At 42.1% G+C, this 13,439-nt stretch overlaps 1 protein-coding gene across 1 annotated transcript in view; it reads right to left on the reverse strand.

Annotated features, from left to right (window-relative positions):
• Positions 1-13,439, reverse strand: part of il1rapl2 (interleukin 1 receptor accessory protein-like 2) — a 330,885-nt gene that overhangs the window by 145,038 nt on the left and 172,408 nt on the right. Inside the window, exons 2-3 of the mRNA XM_084550062.1 lie at positions 6,611-6,780; positions 5,275-5,378 (exon numbers count right to left, since the gene is read on the reverse strand). Coding sequence (XP_084406188.1) covers positions 5,275-5,378; positions 6,611-6,780 — 274 coding nt within the window. The remainder of the gene's footprint in view (positions 1-5,274; positions 5,379-6,610; positions 6,781-13,439) is intronic.

Below are 13,439 nucleotides of genomic sequence, written 5' to 3' on the forward strand. Positions count from 1 at the left end.
AACACTAGGATATAAATATAAAATAAATCACAGCCGCTTCATGGAAACCTACAGGTGCAACTGGCTGCAATGCTCGGAGCAGGCCCAGGGCATAATGCATGAAGCAGTGAAGGAGTCAGGCCTCTCAGTGGAGGTCATGAAAAGGACATGGTAATTATTTTGCCTTGAGCCACTTTAGTTCTGACTTGGATTTAAGAGTCCAACTTAAAAAAATAAATAAAAAAAGAGCAGCCCAGTAGTTCATATAATTTGCTTTGTTCCTCACACGTGGACTAGCTTCTGTGTGAACTCGGGAGAAAATTCGGTCACACAACACTAGCCAGGATTGTGTGGCCAACACACAAAAAAAAGAGGACACTGTTGAACTGGGTCAACACACATCCCACATGTTTACGCAAGTCATCGTCACGCTGAGATTTAACGCTTTTTTGCAGTTTTATTAGCAGCCACTAAGACTGATTGTGGTACCAAAAAAATAAATAAATAAATACATCTAAGTACAGACCATCATTCTGAGAGACATGCAATCCACGGGTACAATATAGCGCTCTGCGGTGGAGGAGGTCAAAACTTATAGAAGCAGCTAAAAGGAAAGGTATATGGAAGGTATAGAAAAGAAAGTTCCAAAGAAAAGCTCATCATTTTCCCCTTGACCCCCTCTGTCACGGATTGTTAATTCAGTAAAGACGAACGTAGACATCTCATCATCCACATCTATCACCGCTGACAAACACAAGGCTTGGAAAGATGAATAGAGGGATGGGTTGTTGAGAGAAGGGAAGGTTATAGATGAATGGTCAGCATGAAGAGACTAAGACAGGAATTGAGAGACAGAAAACAGATAGACCGGTCTACCATTTACAAACAATGCAAGATGATACAAGCAATCTGTCCAGAGGCAAATATAAAAGCGGTTCATCTTTTTCCCAGTACTTTTGTACTACATACATACAACTGATTGGCATCTGTTGGCTCTAGTTAAAATGAGATAAGGAATCCCAGTGAGACACAGCAATTAGAAGCTCTAAAAAATGCAAACTAAGACTGCACAGGGTTGGCACTTACAGAGTGAAAAATGAACTGTCAGTGTCACTGGTGCGAGGTACATGTAATACCTTAAGTTTTATTTATTACCTGTGCATAATCATGAAAATAAAGAGGCCGCACAGGTCTTTACCTTCCTCTAAAATAATCTTGAGAAGGCCAATGTGATGTCTTGCAAACAGACTCATCAGCTGTCACTGCGTAACATGCTGAACTAAATGTTAGTGTACTGATCACTGAGTCTGACGACTATTGCAATGTTCACTAAACAGCTGAAATGTGCAAAACTGTCAGTTCTCATTAAAGGTGACCTACCGTTTTTTTACAACCTGGCATAAAATACGATTGTTTACTCACCCATATACCTTTGGTGTTATTTGGAGTCGTTCAGGAGATATTTAGATACGCGTATATCCATATAGTGGGAGTGACTGGGGCACCGAAACGCAGCCTCTAAATAATTCATTATATGCCGTGAAACTCGTTCATTTCACCAATATCGTTTTGATACGCTAGTGCTATTCCCCGTTAAGTCCGGGGTTTGTAGATTGACTTATTAATTTGTTTACCCGTAATGCATATGAATAGTAATTAATCTACAGACCCCGAATGATGATAACAGGTAACTCCGGACTCAACGGGGAATAGCACTAGGTGAGTAAACGATCGTATTTTATGCCAGAAATAAGGTCCAGGTTGTAAAAAAACGGTAGTTCACCTTTAAATTCAAGTACTTGTGACCAGATAACCAAATGCTAACAACAAATCCGGTACAGGTTTATATCTATTGCAATGGACCAATTTCCACAGATCGGACAATAATTCAATGAGAATATATGAATCCTTGTGTTGTTTCTCCAAATTATAAATCATTTGTGTCTGTAGTTAAGGTCTGAATTATTGTAGATGACTCCAAAATGTAGAAGCTGCAAAGAAATCAAGGTAAAACGTCACAACAGTCCCTCGAAAGTTGATATACTGAAGAGGAGACTCAATGTGGAGCCTTGGGACCGTATGGAAATAAATTAAGTATCAAACTTTATCCATTTTTTTATACGACTGCATGCATTCTGTCAATCTAAGACAGATGCTGATGTTTTATTCTTATTACCTTGTGGCTTGTGAAATTAATCCTGATGAAGTGACTACTGTTTCAAGGAGATGGGAAGCAACAACAGCATCTATCAGATCAAGGGCAATAAACACATTTGAAAGTGCACTTTCTCTGCGTTTTTTTTCTTTTTCTTCTTTTTCCTGGACATGATTACATACTGTAGATACGACCTTCTAGTAATATAATAAGATCCAGTTGGTGGCTCCCCCGCTAGGATAGGAGGAGCTGCTGTTGTCCCTTTTTGCGCTTTCCTTGCGCGTGCGTGTGCATGCGTGTGTCTGTGTGTTAATAAGAGACCCAGAGACAATGACAGACACCAAGCCCTAATTAGGTTGTCATGCTGAGAGAGCAAGGCAAAGACAGAAAGAGAAAGAGTGTGAGGGAGAGAGAGCTTATTAAGGAGAATAGGTGTCAAGCTCTGGCAGGGAAAGGAGGTGGGAGGAGAGCAGAGGAGGGGGTGGATGATGGGGATGAAGGGTGAGAGGGAATCGGGCGCGCCGACGGGGAAAAACGGGAACGGGAATGGCATGGAAGATGGAACAGGGGGCAGGCAGCAGAGCGGGATGGAAAAGGAGAAAGAGGTGCTGGGGATGACGGCAGTCGTGAGCCATGGGAGGAAGAAAAGCAGACGAGGTGTGGGATGAAGAAATGAGGGAGTAGGGTGGCGGCAGTGATGGAGACAAAGGTGGAAAGGGAAAGAAGCAGGAGGAGGAGGATGAGCAGGATCACGTAGCGAGAAAGTGAGTAGTCAGGCATTTGGAAATGGCACCTTAGTAGACAACAGATTAGCCACTTTATTTTAACGTAAAACCAACTGGATAACATATGAGATGTTGCCAATAATCCATCAATGAACAGGATCACAAAACTAAGAGCTTAAAGCTGAACAGCAGATAGTTTGGGTCATAATTGTACCTTATACCATCTCTTCATGAAGGTGAAAACATTTGAAAGTTTGACCTTGAAAACAAATGTTTGAAAAACGGAAATGCAACCAAAAAAATAATTAAAAATGTCGGGGCTTACAACCAAATCTCATGACCTTCATCAGCAGATAGCAACAGCCCAGCTTTGGGACCATTTCTCTCATGTTCTGTCAAATGTGGGCAGATTTCTCTTGTTTCCTCTTGTTCTGCTTCTTTGTCACTTTTCCTACGTTCACAATTCTGACATCTCTAGACATGGACCTAAGATATTTCTTGCCTACGCTCTCAGACCCAATCAATCCTTGAGTACCGTTGTGTAAAAATCAGTGCCATTCTGTCTTTCTGCCTCTCAGACACATCACCTGCCCTTCACCCCCGTGACGTCTGAGATATTTCCTCAGCCGCTTCCAATCTTTGCTTCACCCCTAGGGTCTGAACTCTAGGATGTATCATGCAGGCCCACACATGGTGAAGAGGCTCCAGTGCCGTGCACCGTATGTGACAACTTTATGTGAGCTGTTTGTTGGATACGTAGGTCGTGTCATGAAAAGTAATTAGGTCCGTCCACTGATGTAGGCTGTTAGATGAAATGGTCTACCTTTTTGGAAATTATGCTGATGCAAGTGGCATTGACCTACTACTGTGTTCTATGTTATACATAGATCAGGCATAACATTATGGCCTAATGTTGTGTAGGTCTCCCTTGTGCCTCAAAAACAGTTGTGACTCATCAGAGAATGGACATGGTCCTTCTGAGGGTGTCTTGTGGTGTCTGGTAACAGAATGTTGTTAGAGGGGTCTTTTGGGTCCTATGGGTTGACGGGGTGGATCATCCCACAGATACTTGACCAGTTTGGGATCTAGTGAATTTGGAGGCCAGGTCAACACCTTGTGCTGTTCTTCATGTTTTTAGTTTAGTTAGTTAGTTTAGTTGTTCCTAAACAGTTTTTGTGTGCTTGTCTGAGTCAGTCTGAATCCTGTTGGGGCTCCTTGATGGCTGCTGTCATTGCTATGGGGTGGGGGTGTCTGGTCTGGTCTAGGTGGGTGCTATATGTCTAAGTAACATCCACACGAATGCGAGGTCTAAAAGTTTCCCAAGAAAACATTGTATGGTCACAAGATGGTCCAAGTTATTTACTACTCCTTTCTGTGGTTTTAATGTTGTGGCTGATCTGTGTATGTAATAAATGGACATACAGTACCTAAAAGAAAAACTTTGAAATCTGTGTCTTATCTTCATAATAGTATTTATTCAAATCATCTACAAATGCGGCCCAATTTAGCTGTCCATTGTGAAGACACCCTAACTGTCCACCTGCAGGTAAAACATTATTCTAGGCCACACAGTCAACTGGTATACACAAGTTTGTACCCCACTATCACCACTGTACTATTAAAGAAATGTACACTCACAAATATATATCCCTAAAGGGCTACATGGGACTCAAGCCACTTTCTAATGTGGTGCCAAGAGCTATGTTGTAAATATTCAATTTACTGAACTGGCAGCATTTCCTTTAACTGTTGGGGCAAACACACATTCACAGTCAAACACACACTACCAGCACCTAGCTATAGCACAAAGGTTTTGATATTCTCACAATCCACTAATGTGCTGCTGACTGACGAGTAGCCCAAATATGTATCTCAAAGCACTGATGATACAGTAGTATTGATTTTTGAGGGTTGGTTTATTGTTGTTTTGAATAAAACGCCACATTCTTTTAAGTTAAACACTGCCTTGTACCCATGCAATGTAAATAGACCACCTCTGAAGAGGCTTCACATTCACAGCCAGATATGTATTCCTAGTTCGTTCCCATGTGATGATATCAACACTGCTTTAGGTCAGAGTCGGACCAGAAATATTTTGATTGCATGCCGGTAAAATCTTTTGTTTCGTCTTACGATGCCAATGTGCTGGGGCTGAGAGTGGAACTTCAAAACAAAGTCTGTCTTTTGTACAGTGTGCTTTGACCCAGCTCCCATCGGGGGAGAGCAGCCGTATTTATGCGATATTCACAAAGTGTTATCAAGAATGCACTCAGCCGAACCAGAAATAATCCTGACTCATACGTCTTTGGAGAAACTAGGTTTTAGTTATTTTTTCCTCAGGGTTGATACATGGAAGTGCCAAGTTACTGGCCAAACAGAACACACAACAGCCCCGGGTGTAGGTGTGCATGTTACCTCAGTACACAGGTGTAGAATCCATTGTCTTCCATTTCGGCTGATCTGAACCAGATGGAGTCGTCTTCTTTACTCAGCCTGTGACCTGAGAAGATGATGGGCTCCTAAAGGACACGGTGCACACAATATTATAGATTAAACTATGGAAGGAAACTGTAGATTTATTCATATCCACTGTTTAAATTAAAATAATGGCTTTAATTCTTACTTTCTGTCCAGGTGAGAAAAGACAAGGAAGTTGCTGCATATTCATTTATCATTAAACGTAAAAATCACCAGGCCTCAGTAAGGCCTCTTTATATTAGACATGTATATTCTATCACCACGTTTTCCAACTCAGATTCAGTCCACACTGCTTGGAAAAGGGGGACGATTTTTATTTTTTTTACTACAGCACTCGGGACCGCGGTATGATTTATCAGTCCTTCTGGTTCCTCTGTATTGGCGATTACTCAGCCAGACACAGACAAGTGCAAAGAGAGTAAAGACGGTTATAAGGCAAGCCCATTCGGCAGCCGGCTTTACTTTAATGTGACATTATAAAGCGGCAAACTCAAAGTTCATTTATTTGGCAGCGCTGGCGAGAGACCCGGAGTGCTTTTCAGTTACCGAATGACGTAACTGAACTGACGACTGAAACGTGTTCCACAAAAAATAGTGTTAGTTTTCATACTGAGACGTTTCCAAACAATTCACGATTATAGTACTAGCATTTTTACACCTATTAACAAGGACTTCATCCAACCAGACTATGCAGTATATTGCTTTTTTATGACTTTTACTATTAATATTTATTTTATGTGAGCAAAAAATTTAATGGAAATTCAAGTTACACACGTGCTAATTTGAACGATTACCACTTTTTCTGCAATTCAACCTCCGTCCACCGGTGGCAGCACTGATCATGTGGCGAGTGAGTAAGAAATGCTGCCTTATTCTTTTAATTTCTACATACAGACCCTTCTTTGCCTGGGTTTCTTTTTTATTTATTACCTTCCTGCCTGCAAGTAGACTGATGAATATGTCCTGTATCAGTATGATGGACAGTGTTGTGTCACTGTCAGTCACACTACATGTGAAAATGCTTGATCGGGGCAATTCAGCTTCATTAAATAGGGCTGGGTTGTCAGTAAAACACTTTATTTAAATGTTGTTGTCTTACTTTTAGTAATAATACTACCAGTGTGACTATTTTATTTAAACCCTGTTCTTTATAATGACCTACATAAGACAAATAGATGGTTTTTGGTTTAACGTTGACAGTCCAGTGTTTCACAGTCTCCGTTCTTTGCATCCTACCAATCCAACACCTGCATATCCAACAAAGTAAGCTAACCTCTGCATCTCCTTTGTTCTTGTACCAGATGAGGCGCAGCTTGGCGTTGGTGGCCATGGTGTAGTTGGTTCGGATGTAGCTGTAGAACAAGGCACATTTGACCCGAACGGGCTCACCGGCCAGGACGTGGTACTCCTTCAGATCCACCGACCAGTCTATGCATCCGTCCACTGTGAGGAGGAAAAAAAATAACAGAGAAAGAGAAATATTGAGAACGTGTTGATTGATAATATACAACAATATAAAACATTATACACTGGACAGACTCCAAATTGGAAACGCAGCAGGGGAGAAGCATTGATGGAAACAGAGAACGGGGTTGGAAACTCAAATACCTCCGGGAGAGAAACACGAGCAGTCATCAAAAAGACTTACATAAGACTTTATATAAGACATAAAACTAGTTTTCATAAGGTGAGGGGAAAATGCTTGACAGGGAGAAAATAGAAAGAAGATCTGAGGGAGAGAGAAAGTGTGAGTGACAGGGAAATAGTTTTCCCCTGTTTCTTTGGCAATATTGTTCTTTACCTTTAAGGCAATAAAACAGTGAACATAAATTTTAAAGGTGTTTGACTGTTTTCCGAAAGAGGGGGCGGCAATGGAGTAAGAGATTAAAAGAGTTACATCAAGAAAATGTTCTATATTTTTATATATATATATATATATATATACATGCTGAAGGCGCAAACAGACGGAAATAAAGAGAGGATCCTGTAGCAGCAGCGATTGAATCAGACAAACTTCATTACTTTTCTTTCTTTTGATTTAAGTCTCACAAATGAACGTTTGCCTTAGCTTTACTCAATACATCTATTAGAGAGTAAAAAGGTGTAATGATGGCAGAGAAAGACATGGCGACAAAGATTCAGAGAAATGTAGAAAGAGGAGGAGGTCAAAGCCTAATAAAAAAAAGAAAAGAAGAGAGGGGAAAATGGCTGCGTGATTCCAGGGTGAGACCAGGTCAGCCGGAACGAACAGACAACAAGTTGTAGATGGAAGACAAGCGGGAGCTGGTGAGACGTAGAGGTCAGCATGGAAAATGACAAGGAGCTTTCCCAAATGGACTTCCCTCCGCTTGCTTCCTCCTCCTCCCCCCATTTCCCATTCTCTCCCTCTGGCCTCCTCCTGTTTTTTTATCTTTTCTCTCCATTTCTTGTTTCTCTGACTTCTTTTTTCTCTCCCTTCATGGTTTGAAGCTTCGATAGATGGACTCTACAGGGACTTGCCACGAGGCCTTCCCTCTGAATTACAGCCCCCAGCCTGCAACAGAAAACCCTCTGGACATGCCACCTCCAAATACCTCCTCACTCTGCTATCAAGCTCTCCTATTGTTTATTATTCACTGCTGGCGATGACCAGTTCGTATATCATCTGGATATGAAAAGACATTGAGCTCTGAGCAAAATCAAACATTCAGGTTGTTGCTGTAACATCGTCTCGCTTCGTAACAGTTTACCACGAATGTCATGCCTGCTCTGGAAAAATCTAGGATCTGGGGTGTAAGTTAGTAGCTACTCTGACGAAGACAAGCTTTATGTTGAGAAATGCACCTTACACCGATCAGCCACAACATTACAACCACTGATAGGAGACATGAATAAAATTGACCATCTTGTGACAATTCAATGTTCTGCTGGGAAACTTTTGGACCTGGCATTCATGTGGATGTTACTTAGACACATACCACCCACCTAGACCAGACCAGACACCCCCACCCATCAAGGAGTGTCATTACTATGGGCCTGACACAGGAACACACACAAAAATGCTTTAGGAACAAAAAACATGAAGAACATCACAAGGTGTTGACCTGGCCTCCAAATTCACTAGATCCCAAACTGATCAAGTATCTGTGGGATGATACACAGAGGCCCCTCCCCTCAACCCATAGGACCCCAAGGCCCCCACTAACAACATCCTGTTGCCGGACACCACAGGACACCCTCAGAAGGCCCATGTCCATTCCCTGATTGACTGTTTTGGAGGCACAAGGGAGACCGACACAATATTAGGAACGTGGTCATAATGTTATGTCTGATAGGTGTATTTATAAAAAATCCCTCTTGTTCCATCACAAAACTGACAATTTATATTCTAGAAATATCATTGAACTGTACTTCCACATAATTCTTCTAGCTCATACAAATTTGGCTCCTTCCACACATCGCAGTAAATCAAAAGGCAATTTAGACTTGATGAAGCTCTGCACCTAACTGGACGTCTTTGGATTTTAATTGAACTTCTCCGTTATAGACTAATTCTCATGAATGTGATATATATACAGTATATATATTTATATATATATATGAAAAAAAAAGAAAAAAAAGCGAAGTCCACTTCTATGAATACGAACAGATGGAAACAGATCATTTTCCCAGCAGACATTTTGGCTCATCGTTACAAGGAACAGCTGCTGTAAATGATGACACAAAAAATATCTGCATCTGATACCTATCCAGTATATATTTAGAGCAAACGGTTCCACAGTTGTGCCGCACGGCTCACCGGACTCCTTCATGGAACCGAGCCCTCTTCGCCAAAATCATCTCACCTGTGCTTGTTACCGCGGCTACCAGTGTAAAGGCGTCTGAGCGCTCTGTGTATAATGCGCCAAGTGCAATTTGTGTCAAGTTAAGTCACTACCCGAGATTTAAAGACTTTATCTGCATGTTCTGCTCGTGGGCTTTTAAAATTTACAGCCGCTCACTTAATTGGTTACATTTATTGATTCAGCAATATGCATTAAGTCATACGGCAGGCAGGAGAGATTTAGTATCGCTGTGCACACACACGCACACTTGTCGATTTACTGCACACACAGTCACTCTTTCACCCTCTGAAATTAGTACTCATCCACATCTCCTGCTATGTTACACACACACCACACTTAGTTTTTATGCCTGTATATCTGTCAACCTTGTTGGTGATTAAAGGGCTGAATGATTAAGTGTGTGTTTTAGCAGATGTTAATGCGTTTGTGAGGTGTGTGTGTGTGTGAAGGATTAAGTGATGAACAGGCCATCCTGACTTTGGTGGTTGTAAATTGATGAGCTGACACGACCGAAGGTGTGAGTTCAGTCCATTCAAACACAGAGCATCCCTCTTTTTCTCGCTCTCTCTCTCCCACACACACAGAAGAAGCACCCAGGGCATCACATTAATAGAAAATCACATTAGTTTGGTCTACTGAACTAATGCCTTTTGTTTTAGACAATGTTTAACACAAGTCGCACACACACACAAACATTCGTACACACGCTAGAACACATGCGAACGATGGGAGCATATGTGGCTGCGGGTCATAGCCGCAGCATACTCCCGATAATTCATTTATGGTCCCCTCTGCGTGCTTGTGCATGTGTATGTGTTGATCTGTGTAAGTGAGTGTATGAGCTTGTGTGTGCATGTGTTATAATACAAGCCTGCGATGTATGTTCGCGTGTGTGTGCCTGGGAGTGCAGCTGCGTGTGTCTGTAGACATATTAAATGCGTGGGCGAGGTGTTAGCATGGGCAGATATATCATTCCCTTCAGCTCTATCTGCATAAGGACGCTCCAGGACGGCAGAATGAAAACGACCCTGGGTACGTTTGAGAGTTTGGGAAAGTGGAGCAAGTTTTGGACAAAACACAAGAGTCACAAACACAAATGGTGAAGCTTTAACCTTTTAAGGTTTCTACATAACGCATCAAAATAGACTGGAGCCTATCCCAGCTGTCATTGGGCGAGGGGCGGGGTACACCCTGGACAGGTCTCCAGTCTATCACAGGGTTAACACAGAGAGACAGACAACCATTCACACTCACACCTACGGCCAAGGGAACAGGGAAAACGGGATTCAAACCCAGGAACGTTCTCGCTGTGAGGCGTCAGTGCTAACCACCACTCCACTGTGCCGCCCCCTATTGGAAACAAGTGGAATTAAAAGATGGTAAACTTCAAAGTTTGTTGGTCATAGGTATTCTTTTAAACTAAGTTCCAGGATGTAAAACACACATATTTGAATAACAAACTTTATGCTGTTAAAGGTTCTTTAAGAACATCGTAGAGGAAAGCGTAGGACGCCAATGAATGGGTGACACGCTGTCCTAAGGTTGCCGCTCTAGTATTTTCTCCTCTCGATTTGTTGCTGTCAGAGCTTGTCAATCAAATCCAATAAAAAATAAATAAATAAATAAATAAATGAAAAGACGTCACTTTGTCATGTGAATATGGTATATCTTCTCTTGATCACAGCTGGAGTAGTTGGCAGTCATGCAAGGCATCAGGGGAGCAGGTCGGATCTTTTTTTTTTTTAGGTTCTTGCTCAAGGCACCTCAGCCGTGAACATAGCAGGAATCAAACCAGTGACCTCACAGTCCCAAAGCTGCTTCATTGTCAAGTCCAGTGTTTATATGAAGGTGGAGGTTATGCACCATCCGAGTGATGTGTAAACAGCCTCTTTGTTCTTTGTGACACTCTGGAAAAATTCAATTATCACAGATCACTTGCAACAGATTTTATTCTGTGTGGAAAAGAGCTGAGGACAAGAACGCTGACCCTGGATTTGATATGTGTCCCGTAGATGTGGTGAACCTCTCTTACAGTTTGAGGAGAAGCTCCCAGTTCTGACCAGCTTCTGACAGCAAGTGCCTGTTGGGGGTCGCTGTCCATGGTGCTGAATTTCATACAGCGGAAGGGACATGAGGAGGAGGTTTTTCTGGACCCATCAATATTATTTGGACATTTTGATGAGTGAAAGAAGGTTACATATGAGAATTTGCGTTGTGTTGTTTTTGTCAGTTTTGATCACCTATACATTATATCTGTCAAGCAGCATATTTTTCTAAAGCACCAAGACTGTATAAATCTGACCCAGTGTGAAGGTGAGGGCCTAACTTAAGATCTCGGGAAAAACAAACAGAAAAAGAATGAAATTATGGCAACCAGAGAAACTAATTATTCCTGTTTTTAAATGGCTACCAGGGACTAATATTTTCCTATTACACTGATCATCAAAGGTTTACGGTACCCTTTCAATCCGATGGAGAATTCCTCCTGATCAGACTGGTCTGTTCTGACTGAGGAGGATGCATGATATACTTTCTGATTGGGTTAGTCTGATTATTGATATAACACTTAACTCCAAAGTCTATATAAAAGTATATAAGTGCTTGCATAAACTGCCCAGGTTTCTTGTCGGGTGCACATCACATCACATGCCCTATAGTTTGACAGCGGTAATGACAGTCATGAGCGCATACGTTTCATTCCACTTAATAGCCAGAGCAGCGTGCAGTTTGTGCAGGGTGCAGCATTTTTCAGTTCAGCCCCTGTCACTCAAACACAAAGCCCTTCAGAGCCCCCAGCCTGTCTGCACGCCTCCCACAATCCCCTGCAATACCACTACAGCTGCTGCCATAATAATAGCTTGACCTGACCCACACACACACGCACACACACACACACAGGTAATGATCCCGACATTCACAAACAGGTGCAAACGCACACACATACAGGAAAAAAAAGAAAGAAGTCAGACACATACACACACACACACCGGAAAGAGACGCACACGGACACACACACACATACACAAAGGAACATGAACACACAAGTGTCTGTCACCACTGCAGGGCAATTTACACCCTGGGTGAGGGGGAAAAGAACAAACGGAAGGAAAGGGAGAAAAGAAAAACAAGAGAGAGAACGAAGGTGAGAGCGAGATTAGAATGAGAGGGAGAGAGAAAGAGAGAGAGAGAGAGAGAGAGAGAGAGAGAGCGAGAGAGCGAGAGAGCGAGAGAGAGAGAGAGAGAGAGAGAGAGAGAGAGAGAGAGAGAGCACCTGCCATTTGTCCCAGTGGTTTGTGCTGATGTTCAATTTCAGCTCACAGCCAAGTTGATGGTTACTTCTTTTCTCTGAACACATTTTATGAGAATAGGCTTTAGCCTAGATAGAGCTTTATATATATATATATATATATATATATACGCCTCGAGGACATACTGTATTTGTGTGTGTGCGTGTGTGTGTGAGAGAGAGAGAGAGAAAGAGAGAAAGAAAAAGTGTGACAAAGACTGTGTTTGCCATTTTAAAAATGACTCCTCGAAATAACTTGCACCCATGCACGAGCCGGTGGAATCAACACTAAACACACGCACGCACTCGCACACACACACACAATGAATCTATTTTGTGAGCTGTATGAATATGGTAATGCATGTGTGGGTTATGGCCTTCATTCATCGCCGCGAAGTTACAACAGCATCTATCAGCATACGAGGCTTGTAGCCCCACTGCACACACACACACACACACAGCCACAGTAAAACGTTCAACTTTATATTAACACACACACACACACACACACACACACACACACACGTTCACGCATACACATCGGGGCTGAATAAATGGAGTTGACCACAATCTGCCCTCTGTCTAATGCTACCAAACAGACTGAAATTTATTCACTCTTGCATGGGAACACACACGCGCGCAAACACACTCCTTCGAACGATATTTCGGAACAAAAGAAATATGTGGCAGTTATTAAAAACAAAGCTGCTGCTGCTGCTGCTGCTGCTGCTGCTAATGCTTAAGCGTGCATGTCGGACAGTCAGCAGTGAACAAAGGGAGTAATAAATGTAACGTGCTGTTTTTCACGCAGCTGGACTCTGATGTGTCTGTTAGAATAACAAATCAAATTAATTAAATATACATGAATAACTTCATTTGTTCAGGATCAAGTGGGATTATTTGACTCGCCCTTGTTTTCAGACTTTTTTTTGGATAGCCCAACTTTCCTCCACCCGCAATTATTTTGAGGGGTCACTCCGTTAGAAACTAAT

This window comes from Chelon labrosus (genome assembly GCF_963514085.1).
Source record: "Chelon labrosus genome assembly, chromosome: 8".
Taxonomy (NCBI): domain Eukaryota; kingdom Metazoa; phylum Chordata; class Actinopteri; order Mugiliformes; family Mugilidae; genus Chelon; species Chelon labrosus.